Genomic DNA, 24305 nt, shown 5'->3' on the forward strand with positions numbered 1-24305 from the left:
GCCTGCTTCAGACTCAGTTCCCATGAAATTGGCCCTTCTTTGGCTTGTTCAAGGATGGCCTGCACTGTAAATGGCTTCTCTGGAGTCTGCCAAGGGCCGCTGGGGGCCGACTCAAAGACCAAAGAAGACAAAGACAGACTGACAGTTCCAAAGCTGCCGCACTGCCCCTCTAGCCCCACAGTCTTTAAACCACACCAGCATCCCCTATTCCCCTTTATGGGATGTCTTGAACTGGACTTCACCACTCAGACACCATCATTTGAATTATGCAAAATGAATAGTTTTCCTGGATTGTTCCATTCTGTTGGTCCCAGCTAACATTCATTTTTCTAGGGATTATTATGTAAATATCAACAGAGGTGGTGCAAAAAAATAAAAATAAATAAAAAGAAGAGAAGATAAAAGTCATTTGATGATAACTGCTGTTAAGGATGAGGATGCATAAACAGATTTTTATTATCGTTTATTATATAGAGTGGTTGTTGCACGGTGAACGATTTTCTTCCGAGTGATCCAGCTAGTGAAGTCATTATGCTTTCCACCCTCTCAACGGGAGGTGGGGCTTTTGGTGAAAACTTATTCCATCTCACTGCACAAAGTCTGGTGTGCAGTCCCAGTCTCCTCCACGCTGTGAGTGCGCAGCGCCTGCACGGATCGCTCCAATTTGAAACTTCAACTCGCACTGCATGAACTTGCATGCCTATACTGTCGTTTTCTCGGCCGTGAACGCCCCTCAGTGTGTCGGTGTGGCCGTTTGCAGCGGATAGTCCGTGTGGACGTGAAGAGAGAATCTCCGGGAGTGGTCTGAAAAACTTTTGCCATCATGACCATGCGAGCGGTCAACCTTGATACCTACAGCCTGTCGCTGCTCACGGCCAAAGAGGACATCCTCAACCCCCGCTCCTCCACCAACTGGTAACACTTTATGTTCTTCTGCAAAATTACTTCTGCCTACTTTAGCAGAACTATATTTGTCTCCATCGAAGTAACAGATTCATTCCAGTTACGCAATAAAAATATTGATTATTGAACACCACAACACAAGTGTAAACAGAAACCTTTAGAAAACGTTCTCCATTCTGTTTTGCTGGTCGTGGTCTACTTACTTATTCATAACCAGAGCGCCTGTTGTGTAACCAGAGGCTTGGTTTTAATTAATCCAATGAGTGGAAAGGAATACTGCGGTGGCCGGCCATGGGACAGCACGCAAACGGGATTACAGGTTCAGCAGTGGCAAATTCAAATGGCACAGATAGCTTGGTAGCTTTTAAAGTGCCACAGAGGTGTACTGGCTCACATCTCCTATTTGGCTGGCTGTCCATTACGCACGCCAGGCGGCTGGTTACCTGTGTGGCCCAGAGCGCAGCAGCACCTGGCCGGCGGCCCGCTGGACGCACCCCGGCCTGCCGCTCAATGACTCGGCTATTCTCCCCCGGGAGCTCTGCTGCTTCATTCTTTGTGTGCAGGGTCGGGTTTCTGCTGATGAGCTGATCTTTGAAAGAGGGGTTGTCTTTCAGGGAGAGGCTATTTAACTTGACAGACAGCATAGCACGCACGCAGGACTGCCATCAACTTGACTACAACTAGTAGTAACTAGTACTAACCTAGTAGTACTACTAGTTTACTACTACTAATATGCTCAATATAGCCTATATGCTAAAGGGCAAATGTGCAGCATAATTACAAGAATACAAAACCAAAATGCAGACCACAATTAAAGTAAAAGCAAGCCAAAATAACAGTTTTAGAGGTATTTTACAGGAGGATCTTTTCCATTTTAGAATACTGCGCTTTGCACTCATGATTTTGAAACCTATATGCAAAGGTGAAATAATTTGTATCATCCTGTCTGCTGTGGTATTTGTGAGACCATGTCGTCTCTAGTAACCTGACAACCTGATACTTTGCTTGTTCATCCCCCTTGTCACAAGGATTGGCTGGACCATCACTATGGTGACTTATCCCTACTGTCCAAACAATATCTGTCTCCAACTCTGTCCATCCTCCCCCCCTCTCTCTCTCTCTCTCTCTCTTTCTCTCTCTCCCTCTGTGTGTGTGTGTGTGTGTGTGTGTGTGTGGTATTTTCAGCTCCAGCTTCAGACACGCCGTCACTGGCTACTCGGCTAGCCTGGGGAGAATTAGACATACTATAACCACTCTCTTTCCACGTGTCCGAGTCCACATTGATGACAGACTAGCCTATCACCAAAGTTATTGCAAATTACAACGTATAGCCTAGAGCAGTGGGCCAAGGCGCAGGCCTACATGTGTGCTCGCGTGGAAGTAGAGGTTTCATTCTGTCTATCTCTGTTTCATCTTCCTCTGCTCACATCTCTCTCTGCCATCAGGTTTACTCTGTCTCGCCCACCCACCTTCCTCCTCCCTCTTTCCTGGCTCTCTGTTACATGCCTACAGTATACAGACCTGAGCAATAGAGATGCAGAACACCGAGTGAAACTTTGACAGATCTTCATGAATGCGGTGGAATGAATTTCCCCATACAGGCAGAATATGCTCAGTTTCCTTAAAAATGTCTGAATGCAGCAGTGTTTAGGGACAACACCTCCATTGCGATACTTCACTGATCCAGCAGTTTCTCACTGGAGACCTCACTGAGACCTGAACCCTAACCCTAACCCAGGTCTCAATGAACAACAGCTCTGGACTGTGTCTCTGCCAACCAACTGCCTGTCAAACAATCACACACACTTGTGCATACACACACACACATACAGACACAAAACTCATCTATCCACCACATGCATGTGTTTGCTTGTGCTTATGAGAGAAAGAAAACGAGAGAGAGAAAGAGAGAGAGTGTGAGAGAGAGATCCCCTAGCATTAAACCCCCTTTAAAAGGCTAAATAACACTGGTGTGACTGAATAGCGAGAGGGGAGGGGGGGGGGCATAATGATGTCATTATTCCCACCGTCATACCATCGAGGTGTTGGGAATGCACACGCATGCATGTGTGTGTGTGTCTGCCTGTGCTTGTGCCTGTGTGTGTAAAGGTGACATATGTGCATGCGAGTTTCCATGTGAATATATTTGTATCTGGATGTGTGTATGCGTCCTGCAGTGGCTGTTAAAGTGAGTTGGGGGTTGAGAAGTTTGCAGTGAGAAGGGAGGAGGGCTGTTTCGTGGAGCGGTCCCACCCCCACTGTGTGGCCTTGAGGTCCCCGTGTGTATTATCTAATGACCTTGTGTCGTGAATGGGAAACAGGCCCTTTGTGGGAAGGCTCTGAAGAATAGAGGGGCAATCTCAATGCATCCCTCATTCAGACCTCTCTATTCAACACACACAGCCTTGGAGGTCTCTCCTCACTCTCCCAGACCACTGAGGACTACAAAGTCTCTCACACATAGGCTGGAAATCAGTGCTGTCTGCCTGCCTGCATGTGTCTTATGTTTGTGTGTGCTCGGGGGGAGAGAGAGACAGAGAGAGAGAGAGAGAGAGGGAGAGAGAGAGAGAGAGAGAGAGAGAGAGAGAGAGCATGTTCCGGAGGATGTTGAACAATACTCCTCGACAGGAAATACTTCTCATTCTGTTCATCAGCAGAAGTCATGACAACTTTACATCCATTTACACCCAAAATAATTTATTCAAATAGGCGCTTACTGTAAGGCCAGCCTGGCTTACAGGGCCATGCACAAATGGAAATTTTTGTCAAGCAAGTACGCTGACACAGTTATGTATTAGCTCATGTATTTCATGTACATGAGCTCATACATTCAGGTCTGCAAAGTACAGGTTCAGGTTATATTTAGTTAAAGCACAAACTGGGGTCAGAAATTTCCCCTCTGTTCAATAAAATACCTCAGCCAGTGGTTTGTTCTGCCACAAATGTTGATGATCAAAGGCGTCTTACACAGTTTCCACCCAGCAGTGAGATAGTGTGTAAATACGAAACACTTTTTCCAGTGATATGTCCAAGCAGCGTGTGTTGCTACACTTGCCCAATCAAGTAGAGTATTGCACCAGGTTAGTCAAGCATGTAAAAGAAGGAGAGACAGAGCTGAGTCAGTTACTGAGAATTTAGTTAAGAAAAAAATTTTGTTTCGGTCCTGCAAAACATACAGTATCAGATGGGAATTCTTATTGAGCTGTGTGGGAGCTTGACCTCTATTCATCACAGCTGGGTGTGGGCTGTATCCCGACATCTGCGGGCCCTGGTGACTTTGAACGCTGCCAAACACACCTTCTTCTTCGACTTCTCTTTGGCAGTCTGCTCTTTGGAGCTGTGTACTGTGTTTGTGTTAGCGTTTGAGTGTGTTCTCTTGTGGGGATTATTATAGTCAGGCAGTGACGCATAAAGTAAATATCTGAAATCATTTGTAGTAACAGAATCATTCAGTCAGATAGAGCCAGTCACTCTTCTCCTCCAGTCCAAGTCAGCACCTTTAGTCATGAAGCTTTTAAGCACAGAAATATTGATCTACGACCACTGATCATATCACTTGACTAAATCCACAATAAAATGAATTAACATACATTGTGCTAGTCCTATGATTTTGGATAGTGCATCAAATGTGATGCCATCAAGCAATACTTTCTAGAGCTATTTCAGTACTTAATTTACATTTATGAGTGTGAAAATGAAACCCTATCCCCAGAAAAAAACAACCTTGTGTGACTGTATTGGGCCCAGCAGTTCAGTTATCAACATAAGGAAGTGGCACTTGATCACATCGCAGATTATATCTCTTATATTATATCTCTTGTTTCTAGCTCTAGGAGAGGAGCTAGAAGCTTGTTCATGTATGCAAATATTAGCTAAACTCTTTACAAGATAGGATTAGCACATGTGAATCTTGGTATAGGGTGTTTTAATCTCTTTTACTGGCCCAGATTTTTTTCAAATCACATCTCATTTGTACCAGGCAGGGACAGTTCCTCAGTGATTTGACGGTGCAAGAATTTCCTGAGAAGTTAAGTTGAATTTCCTGTAAAATGACGTACAGCCTACACTCTTGACTCTTTGGGCAGAAGGGTGGCTGCCAAGCGTCAGACCTCTGCCGCCAAACGGAATTAAACATATCAAGTTTCACTCGTAGGTTTTGACCCGTATTCCAGGAAGATTGCTTTGTCATGGTTCAGCAGTTTTGCTTCATTTTGAAATTCACCTCTGTTAACACTTCTTTGTCCAATGTTCCACTTTTTACTGCGTGTGCCACATGTGACAATCCACAAATGCTATCTTGATGCTCCAGCCTGAAATGTTGTTCTCTTGTAGCTGTCAGAAAGCAGAAATAATGATCTGACAAACAATCCTTTGAGAGAAAAAAGGATTGTAATACAGTATGTCATTCAAGCCTATTTTCAGTATTTGGAGCAGTGTGCAGTTCCCACAATCTTTACTTACTTTAAATGCTGTCAATTCATTAGTTGGACACTTAGTTGACTGTAATTGAATAACTTCTTTCTATCCTTATCCTAATTAATTCTCTCTTTGATCTTTTGACAGCTTTTGGGAACTGGAAGTAATAAATCTTACCGATCCTCATTAAAGTAGCAACATACTATCCTCTCCGCTCCAGCTCTCTGTTTGGATCAAGGCCTCTGATCTCTTGTGAAAGGACTCTCTTGCTGATGATAAATGGAGGAGCTTTTATTTCAGCGTATGGGCCTGGGGTGTTTGTGTTGCTGCTACCTGCCAGAGTTTCCACAGGCTCATGCATGATTAACAGAGACCTAAAGGGTTCCTGGGTCTAAAGTTACCCGCGAGATGGAACACACCTGTGGGTGGGGAGAGGATGGGAGGGAGGAAGGTGAAACGAAGGGTGCCGCTGTGTGTGGATGCGCATGCTTGAGTGCATATGTTTGTGTACAGTGGAGTGGCACAGACTCCAGAGGGAGATTATGCGTACAAGTGCAGCAAGTCAGCTCCCTTGTATGTAAAGCTAAACAACCATTATCGATCAAGCTGTTATCAAGTCTTTACCCTCTGCCTGAGCCTCCTTGCATGGGCTCTGCTCTGTCGTTGTTTAGTTGCTTAATTACAACCCGATGGCAGTTAATGCTAGCTGTCTACACATGAGCTGTTGTGTAATCCTCATCTAGGTAAGTAAAGGTTCTCATAGCTTTCTACATTGTCATGAAAACCCCTGATCATCTGACTCTGGAATCCCATAGAAAGAAAACAAGCAGTCTGGTTGGTTTCCTCTAGCTGCTCAGGATAAGGCTTCAAAGGCCTCACACTGTGTTGTTATCAAGCTGAATGATAACAAGACGTGTTTGATCGATAGTTGATTTAAATAGCGGTATAAAAGGAAAGTCAAAGGGCAGTTACACTGGACCAATGCCCAGAACTCACTCTCTTTCTCTCTGTTTCTCTCTCTCTCTCTCTCTCTCTCTCCTTCTCTGCTTTCTGTACAATAGTGTTCAGTCGCTGACTGTGTTAAATAGATTTCCACTGATTTCCAAAGGACCATGGGGGTGTTTACAGGATGTTGAGACTTGGGAAAGACATGGAAGTGAGGGCATCAAAAGAAGACTTCTGAGATTTTTCATATGTGATATGAAGATTTAGTGAGTGATCATTGTACTGCTGGAAACAGATAGGGATCCGCTATTATGAAGTATATCACCCGATGTAGGTTGTGCCATCTGCAAAGTAGTGGCCTCAGCTTGCCTGGCTACTTGTGTGAGCAAGTGTGTGGGTGGCGGGTTGGTAGATGATGATAATGATGGATATAATGGCTGTTATATGGGGGTTCCTATGTTTAGATTAACTTAGAGAATGAGTTGAGCAGTAATCACTAAACAACTGCCTACTGCTCCCTTAAACACTGTTTAGATTCATCTGGGGTTTAGGATGAAGCTGTGGGGTAATAGTCTCAGGCATGATGAGACATGACTGTACAAGGTAATATGAGTGTGTTTGTGTGTGTGTGTGTGTGTGTGTGTGTGTTCCTGAGCAAGCAAACTGTTGGTTATAAGACCACAAATTGACACGGTGTTGTAAGTGTGAGTTGTAATTGCTCTACAGAAGATGAAATGGGTGGGTAAGTAATGTGCGTCAGGACTTGGTGGCACAGTAGCACTTCTTCACAATATGCATTTTCCTTTTTTTTTTGTTATAAAAAAAAAAAAAACGTATAATCAACACAAAAGAGGTGCTATCTTAATCAAGACATTGGAAGCAATGGGGTGACACTCTCCACTAAAGACGTTTTAATTTTAGTAACATAAGTTTTAGATAGAGAGCGTTCGACACAATAACCCTGAAAGCGTCCCATCATCCGTCCTCACACCTGACCTTTTTATCAAGTCCTCCTTTTGTTCATGACACTGCCTCACAGCAGTTGACCTTAATCCAAATGCCCTCAGCACATTGTTTCCAGTGGAAAACTGTCCTTTTGATGCCTACAACACTGGAGACAACAAATACATTATTGTTTCCCTTTGCAGTCCAAGATAAAGGCAGTTAGACGCTCTGCTGGAAACTCTGAAACTCTTTGTGGAGCCAGATACATTTTTCATACAACGCTATGAAAAATAGAAGTTGGACTGAGGTGGATTGTTCATTTAATCTAACCTTGGCCCGCGACACTAGAGAGATATTTCCAGGGTGTGTCAGATAGCTGTCTAAAACATCTGTATCTTTGTGTTTCTCCAAACATTGGCAAGGGGAAGAACGCGGTGTGACGGGTGTGTGAAGCATCAAGCCCAACTGAGGTACTATGAGGGGATGTCTGAGCAACAGCATGATATCACACAGATAGAGTTTTGCACACACATCCAAGTGAACATTTGGGCACAGGTGTTTACATGTATCTGTGCTAGAGAGGATGTCAAAGATACAATCTTAAAATAGGCGTTCAAAGTAGCTGTCGCATCGGTAAAGAGATAATCTCTGAAACCAGGTGCTTGGCACTCAAACGCATTGAAACTCTTGCTGTACTTTTACAGAGATGGAAATGACCCACCTATCTAGATGCTGTTGCCATGCTTGGGTTGCAAAGTGCTGAGGCACGCTGTTCTGGGAGATAGCGAGACACAGTGTTCTCTGTTGTAGTGTTGTTTCCACTGCCTCCAGAGCAGCTCCCACACAGCTGCCTCATGCCTCAAGAGGTAGGAATGATGCTCTCAGAGTCGGCCTGAGCTGCAGATGAGGGTCACCTCTTAAAGTCCCCGTGAAATAAACTCCCATTTCTTTTGCTTCCTGGAAAACAAAGTATCTTTGGTGGCGACCTCATGCTGCACCAATAGGCGTAAATGTAAGTTTCTAAAAAATACAACCATCAGATTTTTGCCTTTCTCTTCCTGACTCATATTCCATTGGTTTAGACTTTTGAATGATCCCTCACTGCATTATGCCCCGCCCCCACCATCCTGTTTCAACAGCAAATGCATCAAATCCAGGAAGTAAAGATTCACAGTATTGTCAGAAATAAATCAAGTATATGATGTTATTAAAATAATAATGAAAACAATGTTTCTAGACATTGGTTGCAGCAAAACACATACTTCAACTTATTTTTCTGAGTAAGATGATAAATTGAATTTGAATTCTTACTTTCATTTGCTAAAAGTTAGGATGCGTTTTAAAGCCCAACTTTTTTTTTCTCCACTCTGGTTTGTGCGAGTCGGACATCTTGTTTTCCGAGCCATTGGATTAGGCAGAACCACATAAATGAAGAGCTTGAATGAATATTGTGAAAGGAGTGATGCGAGGCCTCTAACCAAGTGCATGCCGAAACACGGAGGGCCCCGTCATGTTTTGTTTTGGCTCGTCTCTTTCTGAGCGTGCCAAGCACAACACTAGCAACATTTGACAGCCACGAATCTCTCCACACACCATAACATTTAATTGTAATTTTGCTCTTAATTACACAGCTATGAGATCATCAGACGCATTCCCTGACACACACATATTGCCTGCACATGTGCATGCACACATGCAAATACACACAGACACACACACATACACACACACACATAATTCAATAACAATGACACACCCCTCTGCTCCTCTCTTTCCCAAAGTGGTCCCGTCCAACACTGTGAGGGATCATCAGCTGTGTTTGCGGAGTTGCTGAGTGATTTAGTGTCGCAGCACCATGGCAACAAGGCAGACAGTGATGTCATGACATTCTGAGGGTTAACTATTAGCGTCTGCAGCAAAGTCACACTGGATGCAGGGACCCAACTCTGTTTTCCTTTCTCCTGTCTTGTTTGTTCGCTGGTGGTGGTGGGATTGGGTTGTGGATGGATGGGGAGGGGGGCGGGGGGTGCTCTGTTGTCCTGACTACCCTGGTGGGAAAGCTAGGTTGTTGTTTGTTAAGAGAGTCTGAATGAAAGGGAGGAGATGAGTGGAGAGGGACTGAGAGGCAGGGAGGAGGGTGTGTGTGTGTGTGTGAAATGAAGGGGCAGGGACACTTGCTAAGAAATAGAGGAATAAAGAGATGAGAAAGAATGACAGATGAAAGGGAAGAGGAGGCGTTGGTGAGATGGACGACAGGTTTCACAGGGGCGGTTTAGACAAGAGGCTGTTGAAAAGATACAAAAGTAGAACCCGAGAATGATCGAAGTAAGCGATGGAGCTGGAGAGAGTGAAAGAGAAGGGAAAGATGAGAGGACAGGTGGAGAGGTGAAGAGGACTGAGGTAGATCAAAGAGCCGAGACGGGCAGCAGAAAGGACGGGCTAAGTGGATATGGGATACTTGAGAGAGTTTGCTTTGTTTAATTTAAGGAAATGGCTGAAGATAAGATGCCAGCATGTTTTTAATGCTCGCATAATAAGTGTGTGTGTGTGTGTGTGTGTGTGTGTGTGTGTGTGTGTGTAGCAGTGTGGGACAGCATGGACAGGAAATGCCAGAGCGATCCCAGTGGACCTCTACTTTGGAGGGGCTCGATTAGCATCACTCATTCCTCTCCTCTCCTCTCCTCTCTCCCTCTGTTACCCTCTGAACACACTGTATACCTCTCTGTAAGGGTTCCCCCTAAGAGTCATAACAATTTACCCCATACAGACCTATAACAATCCCTCTGTAATACTTCCATCGAGGCACTTGCCCCCCATAAACACATACTCTTCTGCCCCCTTGGCAACCCTCTATACACTCTGGCTGTGTCCCATTGTGTGTCATTCCACTCTCAACCTCCCCATTTATACCTCTATGCATCCCCTGGTGTTTCTCATCGTTTTCCCCAGTGTGAACCCAACATTTGAGTAGCACCTTCACTTTTTTTCTTGCCAGAATGTATCCCTCCTCACGCGAACACCCTCTCTATGTACCCCATCCTTCATTTAAGCACACATACACACACACACACTCATCATTGAACCTCATGTACCCGTCTTCTCATAGACCCTCTCTCAGCACTGAATTGGCCCCTCTTTTGGCCCGAGGCACTACAGTCTTATCTTAATCGGCAAGAGTATTGGGTTGGACTGCTGATAAGGCCGTAGCTTATTTTGGCTGCACTTTTGAGTAAAAAGCTATAATGAGCTGTGCTTCGCTGAACCGCTTAATGCACAGTGTGGACACCTTCACACTGAAGAGAGAGTAAATTTAATTCTACATATTCTAGTCAATATTCACATGGGAACATACTTTATCATAAACTTTTTTTTATTAGAGAGCAGTTTTTGATAATCTTAACCTCTGCAGTTATGTTGGAAATGAACCATCAGCACATTGACCTTTTCTACTGTAAACTTACAATATAATATGTAAAAAACTTAATATGTGTGATCCACTACTTTACTTTGCTACATTGCTATCCAGTGTTGATTCATTTTTTTTTAAACACTTTATTTATAGATTTTCAGTTTACAAAATAAAAACAAACATTGGCAGTATAGAACACCCCCCCACCCACCCACCCACCCCAATCCCTCAGTGGAAAAAAAATAAATATAAAATATGGTTGCACAGTGTTGATTCATTTTGTGTGTGAGCAAGTAAGTTTCAACAAGCTGAATTGGACCTTTGAGTGCAAACATGCCTGCATCCTCTCTGTTATCACCTCCTGTTCAAACACACACACACACACACACAAACACACACATCACACAACGGGGGAGGTCTAGACTGCTTCCTCCCTCTGAATTGAAATATCTCATCTAGCTTTGAAAGGAAGGATATTGTTTCTGTGAATCTCTTCTAAAACCCGTCAGCCTGACTTGCTTATCAGACTCTATGGGTTGGCCTGTCTGAGGTTTAGAAAACAGTGTGGCCTGCCATGATATAGTGATGCATTTTACTTTCATATTCTGTGTTCAGGCAGCCTGACAGAGGCACACACACACACACTCACTTGCCACACTTAGTGGTTAGGATTAGATTACCGAGAGAGCAATGTGGTAGCTAAGTAATTAGTACATGTAGAGCTCGGTTTACGCAACAAGTGCCTAAGGTTATCTGTGGATTAGCTCATAGCTTTAACACTAGACCAACTGTTGGCCGTTCAACACACCACTGCATCAACTGCCACACAATTAATCACCTGACAACTAGTGCTGTTCTCCTCCTGTTGTGCTTATGAGCCGGTTTGTGGCTGTTCATCAGAAGTTTAGTCATAGACACTCTCAAGACATTGTGAAATGACCACCACTATATTGCAGCACTCTTTCTTTGTTTCTCTCTTTCTCTTTCTCTCTCACTCTCTCTTTCTCCATCCCCCTCTCTTTTCCATCTGGTTCAGCACAGAGAGAGCTGTTCTCTCTCGGTGATCCTTGGCAGTGATTTAATTACTTATTTGTTTAGTTTGTCATATTCTAAACTTCTCTGGCTCCATGTTTTGCTGAGAACAGAAATTTCCGTCCCTCTCCTCCTCCTTTCAGCATTCCATCCACTCTCTCCCTCTGCCCCTCGCTACCCCCCCCCCCCATATTGTATGCACTCTTTTTTTTTTCAAAACCCTCACTCAATTTTCCTACATTTTTTATTGTGCTCATTTTGCTACCCTCTCTGTTCTCTTTCTATTGTATTTTTGTTCTCTACTGTCTTCTTTTCTCTACCCCTTAACTGAGCCCCTGTTATTTCTGCCATTTGTCCCGTTGTTTCTTCTCTCCTCTCACAGGCCAAATAGCTTCACTGGTCTGTAATAGTCTCCCAGGGGAGTCCGCTGTGTCCTCCACCCAGACAGAGCCAGACTCTCTGTAGTCAGTGCTTTGTCACATACTGTGGTCTGCAGTGAAGTATACACATCAGTCAGTGTTACACACTGGGTAGATCTGACCAAGCATTCAGATGGGTCAAATAGGCATTCAAGTTCTGATTCAAATCTGCATCACTGTGCACATAGCTGTGTTTAAATGAAACATGCTTTGTCACTACTCTGAATATTACTCCACCATCAACAGAGTATAAAGGTTCATTTTGGCTACAATACTTACTACATTCTGTAGAAATATATACGTTGTTCTTGCATGAATAGTTATAAAAATGTGAGAAAACGAAAGTAAGGACACAAAACCAAAGGAAATAAAAAAAAAATGACTTTGTGCACTGCCAGTGGAAGAGGATCTTAGTCAACATCCTGTAGTCAGACTGTCAAAGTTTTCAGAACTATTTGAAGCACTGAAGCAAGCTGTGGCTTTTTCATTACTTGGGTTTCTGTGGAGCCACTTGGACTCTTCAGTGGGTAACAAAGGAACTACTGACTTTGCTAGTCTTCCCTTGATATGGTTCGATTTTTTTTTTGATAAGGAATTTAGACAATCAGCATTTTGTTGTTAAGCTCTCAGTGCTATTGCCTTATTCCTGACTCCATCACTGTCATGGCAATCGTAATAGTAAAGAGTATTAGTACATCAGCACAATAACAGAGGTTTGCTGTATGAGGGACAAGCTTTTCTAGTCATTCCTATTGATTCACAACCATTAGGAGCAATGAAACCTTTTTTTATTCATGAGTGAAATCCCAGTGAAGCAGCAGGTTTTACAGAATGTTTTACAGAATGTTTCTCATGTTGTATCGTACTTATAATCGAAACGGAAAATAACAGAGAATGTCTATTCTGGGAAAACACTCTAGGCAGATATAAGCTTTCAGTCTAGAGTGGCACCACTATTACTTAATAAACCTAATTTTAGGCTTTATTGGATGTGAAGCACTGGGTGAATTAAACTGTGTATGTGAATGTATGTGTGTGTGTGTGTGTCCAGTAGGATATCCTGAGAGCTTGTTTGGCTAGTGTAAACGCTGTTGATTGGTACTTGGCACGGTGCTGTTACTGGGTCAAGGGTACTGTGCCAGGCACTACCATCAGCAGCAGACATCATACCCACAGAGCAGAGCTTTACTTAAGCTATTTCCCCGAGCCAGCTTTACCTCCATCACAACCATACACTTAGAATAGACCGGACAAGATATGGTGGACATTTAGCAGTTTGGGGTTTGAAAATGTTAGTGTTGCGTAATGAGAACGCACGCTTCTGTTCATTAATCTGGCATCAAGAGTGATTTGGCCAAATAAGGGAAATGAGGTGAAGTGAATTAGATCAGTTCAGCTCAGTTCACTCGGTCTAACTCAAACCTCTGCTGTATCATTCCTGTATCTCAACTCCTGTTTTGAATCCATTTACATAACAGCTCCAGTGGCTCTCTCATGGGGCCTTCCTGGAATCCGCTCCGCTCAGTGGGAGAGGAGCTGCAGCTGAAATGACAGTAGAGGGATATTACACCTTACTCGGTAAACCGCAGTACTGCTTGGGGCTGCTTGGCTTGACTATATTTGACTTCATCCCACATCTCCACTGGCCCCCAAAGACGCCCCCTGAGCTGTGCTTTCTGTCCCTTGTACTCCAGCTATCTTAGCCCTCTTATTTTCAGTGTTTTCAGTTGTAGTTGTGTCTCTGCTTTGTGACTTCTTCAGTGCATCACCATAGTTTTTCAGCAAGCGATATGTTCAAATGACAGATAAATTGCTATTTCTCCTCACTTACTTTCCAAAATCTGCAATGAATAATTGAGATACATCTCATTAGTGCTAAGTAGGAAAATACGGTGCAATTTATATCATTTCGAGTTGTCCGCTGGGAGTCTTTTTGTGCTGTGTCTCATTCCCCTCCTGCTCACCAGCTCTCATTATGTGTCCTGCTGCTCGGTCTGTATGAGGATTACTGTGTTTTCAGCCCACTGCTCTACAGTAAGAGATGAGTATGAGGACCAAGGCTCGCCCCTTTTTGTGCACTTCTGCCTTACTTTATAGTATGTCCCTTGCATCTATTTACTTTGCAACTTCTCTATTTCCTTACCTGATTTCAAGGAAAGATTCTTTCTTTCTTTCTGTCCCTTTCTCTCTTTTTGTCTCTCTTTCTCCCAGTCTGTCTCCTCCCAGCAGTGCTCTGGAGCCGGGTCAGCTCTGTCGTAGGAGTTTAATGAGCACAGAGAGGTTTTCACGTAAACACCATCCCTCAGCAGCAGTCTATCCCTTTGACATCCACCTTTCATCACCTACTGAGGGGGCAAAGAGGAAAACACTGCAGTGATTTTTGGTTGAACCTGGGAACCTGTTGTAAAGGAATAGTAATGATTGTTGATATTTCATTTCATTTCATTTCATTTCATTTCAAACCTTTATTTAAACTCGAATAACCATTGAGGTTGCCCTCATTTACAATGATGTCGATATTACACCACATGTAATATTAACCCATGGTTTATAAGCTAGGCTAAAGTACAGTGTGTAGTGGATGAACACAATGCTTGACAGTGTATTCAGCGTTACGGCCATATTGTGTGAGTTTTGTAACCAGTAACATCAAACAGTTCATGAAACAGCCAGCTGTTCATTTTCCAAAGTTTTCAAAGGTGTGTGCGCTTCCTAGCAACATGTTTTACCACTCATTGCAATGGAACGTGTTTGTGGTTTAAACACACAAACACAAGGCCAGGTTTTTCAGTCATGATGTTTTGTGATGGCTCATGCATCACCTTAGAGACACAGTTCCACCATGTATATATCACTCATAAAAAGGATGTGTCATTTTTAACACATCTGTGTGTGTCTTCTTCAGGACAACACACACTTGTGTTACTTTTCAACACAAGATATGTTAATAACAACACATGTGGTGTTAAAATGTGCTGTCATTTACATATACATAGTGTGTGTTGTCCAAACGAAGACACAGATGACACAGAAAAAGTAACACATCCTTTTTAAGTGTGTACAATTCAGACAAATGGAGTGCCTTACTCAGTCTCTGTCACTGTCTCTCTCACTCTCTCTCTCTCACTCTCTCTCCCTCTCTCTCTCTCTCTCTCTCTCTCTCTCTCTCTCTTTCTATCGCTCTCTACCTCTACCTCTACCTCTACCTCTACCTCAAACCCTAAATCTCCAATCCCACCACACGTTTTTGCCCCATCCCGTCCTGCCTGGTTACCAGCAGTAACGTCTGTGCAGGCCAGACCAGACGGATGGAGGAATGCATGTACCACTGGGGTCACTGCATGGACTCTATATGAGTAACATACTGGACAGGGAAAAAATCCCCCAAAAAACAGTTGACTTTTTCAGCAGCAGCAGTCTGGCTGGGCTGCTTTTGCCCATGTTTGGAGAGAGGAAATGAGCGCTGTGTGCTGTGGGGATGTCTCTGAGCTCCCGACTCCAACAGACAGAGAGGTAGACAGAGAGACGGGCTAAAAATAGCTCTAGGAGCCCAGGTCAGCACTGAGCCAAGAGGAAGGAGTGAGGGGGGCTGAGATGAGGGGGAGGAGGGGGTGCATTGCAGGAGGGGGGGCAAAAACGTATGATGGAAAATGAATTGAACAGAAAGGGGCTCGTGGACAGGCACACGGAATGAAAGGAGGAATGTGATGGAAAGAAGCGAGAGAAGGAAATAACTCGTATTCAAGAGATTGCCAAACAGATACCAGTAGTTAAAACCACAGGTCTTGACAGATGACTTGCCATAGCCAAAGCGCAGGCATGCCATGGGAGCAAGATGGTGTGTGTCTGTGTGAGAGAGAGACACAGACAAAGAGAGAGAGGACGAGGCGATGTCTTTAGATGTCTCATGGAGAGCTTAATCTGGGCAGTATATCCCGGTGAAAGCTCCCAGCCTCCCATCCATTTTCTCGTATCTTTCTCTTCATGTGCACTTTATCATATCCCAACAGCGTGCATCAGCGCACATCTCTCATATCTCCCCCGCTGGCAAAGATGGAATGAATAAACGACCCGTGGGCCCGCAAGATCTTCCTGTCAGAAAGACACAGAGGATAGGAAGTGTGGAGTCGAGGGAGAATAGATGAGGATGAGATATTGCTTTACTGTGTGAAAGGTAAATGTTGTGTTACAGGATTTAAAGGAAGATGGAAAGGAGGAGGGAAAGAAATATACTTTGTAGTAGACAAGGGTCAGAATAATGAAATTAGAGTGGGAAAGATGGTGAGATAGCAGTGAAAGGGGGGACAAGAGAAATGGTTATTGCAAGACTCTGTACATGTCTATATATGTATATGCGCTATATAGTGAGGTATCCGCAGATGGGACTCAAAGCCATATTCTTATTAGTTGATCCTGATGATTATAATGTAAATGTACAAGTACAGTCTAATGCATACACCAAGAACTTCAAAACAAAATTGGATGAGAGTACAAGGAAAGAAGATTATGGCCGCCAAAGTCTGTTTGGAAGTTAGAATACGAGACAAGTGAGTACATCGTGTTCAAGTATTTCCTGCGTATTACCACACTCAAACCAGTGAAATGGTTGAGAGTATAGCGTGGTGTTGTGAAATGCCTGAATAAGTAAGATCTAAGCTTTCTCCAGTACAGCGCACCATCTGCTTATGTTATGTTCATCTTTGAAATGGTAGAGCATAGCGTGTTTGGAAGTACTACAGCGGCTCTCGCAGTCCAAAGCAAACCATCCCTGTTGTTACTGGCTCAGCCCTGTGTTGTGTGTGCATACATGTGTTTGTGCGTGTGTGTGTGTGTGTGTCTCTGCCTGCTCTGACATGAATGCCTACTTATTTGTTTATGGCTGCACTGAGGTTACAGTGGCTGGCTGCAGTAATGATGCACAGATTTCAAATCTCATTTTTAATTGCTTCCACAAAAAACCCCCAAAAAACCTGATGTTGTTTCAGATCATGACATCATTGTTTTTTCTTCTCCTCTTTTCTTCTCCCTCTCCCCTTTGCATGCCCTACCCTCTCTCCCCTTAATAATGGCCTCTTTCCCTAAATTCCTCTTCTTCTCTTCTCTTCTCTTCTCTTCTCTTCTCTTCTCCTCTCTTCTCTTCTCTTCTCTTCTCTTCATCCTTCTCCCTCTCCCACCCTCCCTCCCTCTGTCCCTCCCCCCCCTCCCCCCCTCCCTCTGTCCCTCCCTCCGTCCCTCCCTCCCTCAGAGCTGAGCTCATAGCTGGCTGGGTTTGGAGGTGGGCTGTAGTACAGAGATGAGTGAATCTGTTTTTCTCATCAGTCAGTGGAGCTCTCAGGAAACCCACATGTGTGAAGAGAGGGGGGAGAAGACCAATGGCTCTGCCTCTGCTGCTGATTCCTAGTAGATACCCCATCAAACACTGCTCTCTGCTCTCTGAGACAGTCATACCATTAGGCAAAGGTAGGCAACTGCCTTAGGCCCCAGAGGGCCCTACAAAAGACAAGAATATCATGTAATTAATTTAAAAGAAATATACTTAGTGAAAAACACCCCTCCTGTTATTGCAATAAAATGATTTTAATCTTGAATCATGGCCACCCCCCCTACTCAGTCAGGATAGTGGACTGTTCCACTTGACTTCTAGCCTGATATTGCCACTTGAGTTTAAGCTCATTTTCTTTGCTGCTGCACCAGTTGTTTCAAGAGAAGTAAAACTCACTCAAAAAATAAAGGAAAAAAAAAAGAACATTTGTTGACAACTTTTCTCATCAAAGAATCAGCTGCTTTGAGTGTTTGCTGCTAGCAATATTACCTCTGCCTCCAACCTCAGCCAGCTCTAGTGAAGTAAACGTTAGCTCCACCGCTGGCACCAGTAGTGACGATAGAGATGGTGAGTGTGCTGCCGTGCCAACTGATGCTCAGAGCCAAGGCAAGTAAATATTAAAAGTGGTGATAATGCTCAAGATGAGGAGAATGATGACCAGCATCAAAACATGGTGAGTGACGGGGAGGTCAGAGCTCAGGCTCAGCTGCAGAACAGCGATCCTGGGGCTGTTATGGATTCACTGTCTTGCTCAAGGACACTCTGGCAGAACGCTTGCTGTGATGGGGGCTTGAACCTTGACCTTCCGTTTGAAGAACTGTCTCCCTACTCGCTACACCATTGACACCCTGTTGCCACCCATGAAACACATATGTAGCTGCACATCCTAGTCCATCCTGTCCTACACATTCATCAAACAAAACAAATAAAGGCAGATTTAATTGATTTTGACCTTTTCTTGTTTTGGTTTCAAATTATTGAAACTGTGCCCCCCTGGCCGTGTAATGTTCCGAGACAGGGATCAAGCTTAGTCCTGGGATAAAAATGCCTGAATATGAGATCTTTGAAAACTCCATCTTAGTGAAAGCATTGGCAGAACAAAGAGTCTCCCATAGCACAGTGTATCCTCATGTGCATGCCTGTCCCCTGTGGGTGGAGAATTTGTGCATGCAATTAAGACTCCTTCAGAGGCACAGTGACCTTTGACCCCGACTGCTTGTGAACGCTGACCTTTAGGAATGTCTGGAGGACTAATCACAGTGGACATGGATCGGTGCCTAAGCTCTGGATGTGGCTAGAATAAGAAGAGATATGTGAATGATCCAGTTGACACAAAGCTCACCTAATGCTGGAAAGCCCTGGAGAATTTCTCTAAGACATGCATTATTACATTCTGACCTGATCTTATGAAAAAATGGGACATAGGCGCATAGATAGTTGTTCGACACTTGGTTATACTTGATAACAGGATGGATCTACAGTAAACAGTAATCAACGTAAGACTTGAGTATAGGGTAACTCATACACACATACACACACACACACACACACACACACACACACACACACACACACACACACACACACACACACATTAAGGGCAGAGACAGGAGAGAGATCAGTGTCAACCTGCCTCATCACACGCTGAGCCAGCGCACTGCTTGCACAACAGGGAACACAATATGGTTATTGTGTCCTCATCACACACACACACACACACACACACACACAGACACACACACATATCTACAAACCCACGCATACACACGCACACACACACACACACACACACACTGAGTGATTCTTGTTTCTCTCTGTTTTTTGGACTGACAGAGACCAGTTGTACCAGCAGTAATAACAGAGTGATTCAGAGATGTTAACTGAGTTAGTTGGCCTGCTGTCAGCCTGTGTGCCAAGCTGCTGGTGTTTGTATAGATGAGGTGGAGAGGTCAGTGTCTTTACACTGCAAAGAAAATATCCATTGTAACAACTGAGTGAAATTATCTCATCCCATGGGCTGATTTTTTCCACTACTTTTAAGGAAAATAAAGTTTTAAGGCTGAGTATTAAAGTTGTTAAGATGAAAATTTTTTGCAGTGCAGAGGGTTAGGTAGAATAAAGTCCAAAGACCATGTCAGATAGTGCAGACACATTCTAGTCACAAATATGCAATGCAGTTTAAACATAATAACTTGCTGCTCACGACCATGAAGTGATGCTGAAAAAAATGGGTGAACGATGCACACAACTGTGCAGATGCCTGTCATATATACACCCGTAGACACACATACACAGACTCTCTCTCTCTCTCTCTCTCTCTCTCTCTCTCTCACACACACACACACACACACAGCTCACCTTTGGCCCATTGTAATAGCTACTCGTGGCCTTATGCTCTGGCTACCCAGCTCCAGATGTTATTGACACACCCCCAGGAGTCCTACAGAGAGAAATTTACACACACACACACACACACACACAGATCAGGCCTACAGAACTTCGCCAATTCTTCTCTCTGCAAGTCAGCTGGTAAAGTCACACACATTCACACACATTTACCCCCAGTGTGCTCCGAACACACAAGTGAATCAGGACCATGTTAGGAGCGTGTCACATTAAGCAGCATATGGATATCATTTTGGAGTTTTGGTATTTCTTGACCTTGTATACAGCTGATCAGAAAGAAGTATACGATGGCAAAGTAAGACTCCCATTATTTACTGCTTGATTTGATTTGTTTGATAACATCCATTCAACATGCTGACCATTTTGTGGTGATATTTAATGATATGCTTCCACCTCAAAACAGTCACTTTGTACTTACTGAGCATATTTGACAGCAGAGTTGTATTTCAATGGTTTCATGGGAACAAGCATCATGAATTCCTGAGTTGTTACAGTGACCTACGGTTTGATTGACTGAAGGGTGCGGTAGGACAGGTTTTCTCCTGCTAAATCTCAGAAACTCTGTAGCTGTGAACAGCACTGGCTGCATATATTTAACATTCAGGTGAGAGTCATCCATCTGTGGGACGAACGCTATGAATGAAGGTTATTGTGCTGCTGAGTGCTTCCCTGTTTTACGCACGTAGGGCTTCTGACTAACAAGGGCTGAAGGACAGGAAGAGATAGAAAGGAAGGAATGAGAGAAAGAAGAAGAACAGAGAGAACAAGTGCATGTCAGAGTGGAAGAGAATTCATTTTTGTCGGTGCATTGTGGAGATGCTTCACACCGTGGGGAAGCTTGTAGGGATTTAGACCAAGTATGCGCAGTAAAACATCCGGCTTTGTCTGTGCGTGTGTGTGTGTGTGTGTGTGTGTGTGTCCGTGCACATTGATAGACTGAACACATGGCGTACCCAGCTGTCCACATGTTTATGCTTGCAAATGAATTTTTTGGATGTGCCATAACGCTTGGACATTGTTAAACGAGCTGTACTTGTGTCCAGAATATTCCGTCTGTGCTCTATCTACTCTGTGTTTATTTCTCTACACTCAGCATTGCCAATCTATCTGTCATTTCCTTGTCACCCGTATTTCTCAGTAGCTGACCTGTGTGTGTGTCTGTGTGTCCACAGGGCGCTGTTCACATATGATGGAGTCAGCAACAAGCTTAAACTGGCCGACTCGGGAGGTAAGGCAGACATATGTGGAGTGTTTTTTGTTTCAGGAATGCAAGTTTTAAATATTTAAGCACCACAAGGAATGAAACTACTCAGCTGCTTCACTTTGGTCCGAATTGAAAGGCAGTCATTGTTCTCTTATTGTTAGGGAATGTTTTAATGTTCTCACAGTTTGATATTTAGAGAAAAAGTAGAGGTTTTGCTCTCTATCCGTCCTTGTTTCTCCGTTGTTCCTTCTACCTTCACTCTCTCTCACTCTCTGTCTCTTCTTTAACAGTGGGTGGTGTGGCAGAGCTGGCAGGGAAGTTTCATATCTCCAAGCCCCAGTACGGACTGTGCAGAGTGGGAACGGCAGAGACAGGAGGCCCCCGCATTGCTATGATCAGCTGGGTGAGTGGCAGACAGGCTTGCGGGGCTTAGCTTGTTCGAGTAATGCTTAGGAAACATAGAAAAGCACATACATGCATGGCACACACAAATTAACATATGCAAGCATACGCACACAAACATGCAGATACACACACGCACACACACACACACTTGCACCCACTTATAGACAGCTAATATAAGTATTTATCTAGCAGCTCCAAGATCATGGGTTCAACATCTTGAGGGGCCACATAGAGAAAAATGCTTGCACTCAGTGAACTATAAAACGCTTTGGAGAAAAGCCTAAGATAAATGGCTTATTCACATTCTATAGTTTTGCTTTGACAGCGGCTTATTTGGCATCTGACATGTGGGAAAATATTATAAGGGGCTGTTACAGCCTCATTGTTGTGCAAAAGTGCATGAATCATAGGGCAAACAGAAAATGTAAATACTCAAGTATAATAATGTTAGGCAGATGCAAGGCGCTTGAATGATTCTGTTGTTTTCCATGGAGTTATAGAGTTGTGATATATATTTGATTCGTTCATTGTCCATCCCCCGACTATCCACCCCCGTCCACAAACACACAGCCGAAAATGGTGTTCATACTCTGAGCACAATTCAGGCCAGGTAACAGATGCTGAGACGGTTCCCAAAGTGCTTTGCTGGTCCTTCTCCATGGAGACAGTGTGGAATGTTGTGATGGGGTCAGAGGTTGCATCTGTAGCCAGTCAAGCATTGAAGAAACTCACACATTCACACACAAGTATACACATACACACACATACACTTGCACAAGCAATTTGCATATTTGGTGTATAAATATACAGGCTTGCTGAAGTGGCAAGACTTTACACTGACATTGTTTTTGAGCTTTGGTCAAACGTTTTCACTGATTGTCAGTTTTGTGGAACAGAGAATCTACTTAGCTGCAGCAATGTGAATGCTATTGTTCCTCAGCCTTTCTTCCTCTCCTCTTTTTTTTTCAGTCCGCTCAGAGAGAGGTATGATATGTATGTAAGCGTCTATATCCTGTGTTTGTCCGCAGGTTGGCCAAAGCGTAGATGACTACCGAAGGACGGAATGTGCCAGCCACATGCCGGCCATCAAAAACTTCTTCAAGGTAAGAACAACATGCACTGACCAACCTTTGAATCAGACAAACTCTACTGTGCAGTTCATCCAATAGAGACAGTTTGTCTGCTGGTCACTTTTTCCCCACCAAAGTGTGCATTAAAGATGACATCATTCCAGCTGTGACATTTTAAGCATTCAGGAGGGGCATTGCCTGTACAGTAGATGTGCGTAAGAGTTGTAAACACACCCCACCCTCCCTCTTTCTTTCTTTCTCTTTCCTGCATCCTGTGTTCCTCCTATTCTGTAATAATGTTCGTCATGGTTGTTTTTTTTATTACACTGTATTCATTCTGTGGATCTGGTCTTCCCATTACAATGAAGAATGGATAAAGGATTTCCATGGTTACTGTTGTCAGAATAACACAGATAGGTAGTGAACTTAGCAGACCACGCGCAAGGGAGTGAATAATCATGTTGTCAGACAGGCGGACATTGTGTTAGAGCGCTGACATTTATATACTCACTCGCAGCTTGTACGCACACACAAACATGTGCACACTATATTCAAACGTGTGTACATGCATGCTGATATCAACACGCACTGATGCACACAGCAACAAGTTCTCTTCTCTTCTCTTCTCTTCTCTTCTCTTCTCTTCTCTTCTCTTCTCTTCTCTTCTCTTCTCTTCTCTTCTCTTCTCTTCTCTTCTCTTCTATCTCTGCACTCCAGACTCAGGACTCTATATTTACACACGGTAGTTTACTTTGTATTGTTTTGAGAGTTTCCTGTCCTCGGTCCGCTTCCTGGTCTGTTGGTGTGCTGGTCCTGTGTGTGATCCGTCTGCCACGCTGCTACCAGGGGGGAGACGGGGGTAAGGTCGGGGTTGAAAGCTCCATTGTTTGCGGTGCCACCGGCAGGCACATCACAAACTAACTCTGGCTAAGTGGTGACAGGAGAGACAGGAAATGGAGAATGGAATGGGGTTCATGTGAAGGAGGAGATTGAAAAGGGAATGGTTAAAGTCACAATGGAACTGCATTTTGAGAGCATCTTGCTTCCTTAATGTGATGTATTTTTTGTTGAAACAGGACGTTGGGGTGGGACATAACATGGATAAATAGTAAACCAATGGGATATCAGTTAAGGACAGAAAGGCAGTTTTATTTTAAAGGAAGGATAGAGGGGCAGGATTGCTCAAAAATCTGTGATGGCTTTATTGGTTGAATTTTTATGTACGCCTTCTGGTACTCAATGAAGTCACCACTAAAGATTTTCTGTTTTCCAAGAAGCAAAAGTAATGAGATATTTATATAAAAATACAAGAAAATAAATGTTTTGTCGTTTTTGGGCATAAATTGTCAAATAGGTGTGTGGTATGTAAGAATGAGTCAATAAGTCACTTTTAATTTCACTGTGACTTTAAGGAGGCTCTATGTGCATATTTATACAATGCAGGTGTGTGTGTGTGTGTGTGTGTGTGTGTGTGTGTGTGTGTGTGAATAAATGGGCATACACATGATAAACTCTGTCCATCACCTTGCTAGTTGGATCAGTCATCTCCCCTCCATCTTTGCCCCTGAAAAAGTGTTTATTTAGCATTTCTATCTCACTAGGAGAGGTTCATGGGTTAAGTTCAGCCGACCCCTAGGTTTACTAGTTTCCATATAAAGGCATCACCCAGTCAACTGCGGAAGCATCTGTGGAATGTTTGTTGTTGTTTTTTTTGTCTCATTTTTTTAACAGTGAATGTCGAGTCTGGGATTTTGCGAGCCACTGTGTTAAACCCCTTAACCCCCCTATGAGACTGTTGGTGTGTGAACGAGGCCATTTATGTGCGTTT

At 43.7% G+C, this 24305-nt stretch overlaps 1 protein-coding gene across 1 annotated transcript in view; it reads left to right on the forward strand.

The window, feature by feature from the left end:
* The first annotated feature begins 649 nt into the window (after nucleotides 1–649).
* The window catches only part of LOC139649978 (drebrin), a 35082-nt gene continuing 11426 nt past the window's right edge, over nucleotides 650–24305 (forward strand). The window contains exons 1-4 of the mRNA XM_071526501.1: nucleotides 650–915; nucleotides 20971–21026; nucleotides 21293–21405; nucleotides 22436–22510. Of these exons, the coding sequence (XP_071382602.1) occupies nucleotides 824–915; nucleotides 20971–21026; nucleotides 21293–21405; nucleotides 22436–22510 (336 nt within the window). The 5' untranslated portion in view covers nucleotides 650–823. The remainder of the gene's footprint in view (nucleotides 916–20970; nucleotides 21027–21292; nucleotides 21406–22435; nucleotides 22511–24305) is intronic.

This window comes from Centroberyx affinis, unplaced genomic scaffold, assembly GCF_046629955.1.
Source record: "Centroberyx affinis isolate AG114_WGS23_722 - 3 ecotype Tasmania unplaced genomic scaffold, CSIRO-AGI_Caff_v1 ptg001415l_1, whole genome shotgun sequence".
In the NCBI taxonomy this organism is placed as follows: Eukaryota; Metazoa; Chordata; class Actinopteri; order Beryciformes; family Berycidae; genus Centroberyx; species Centroberyx affinis.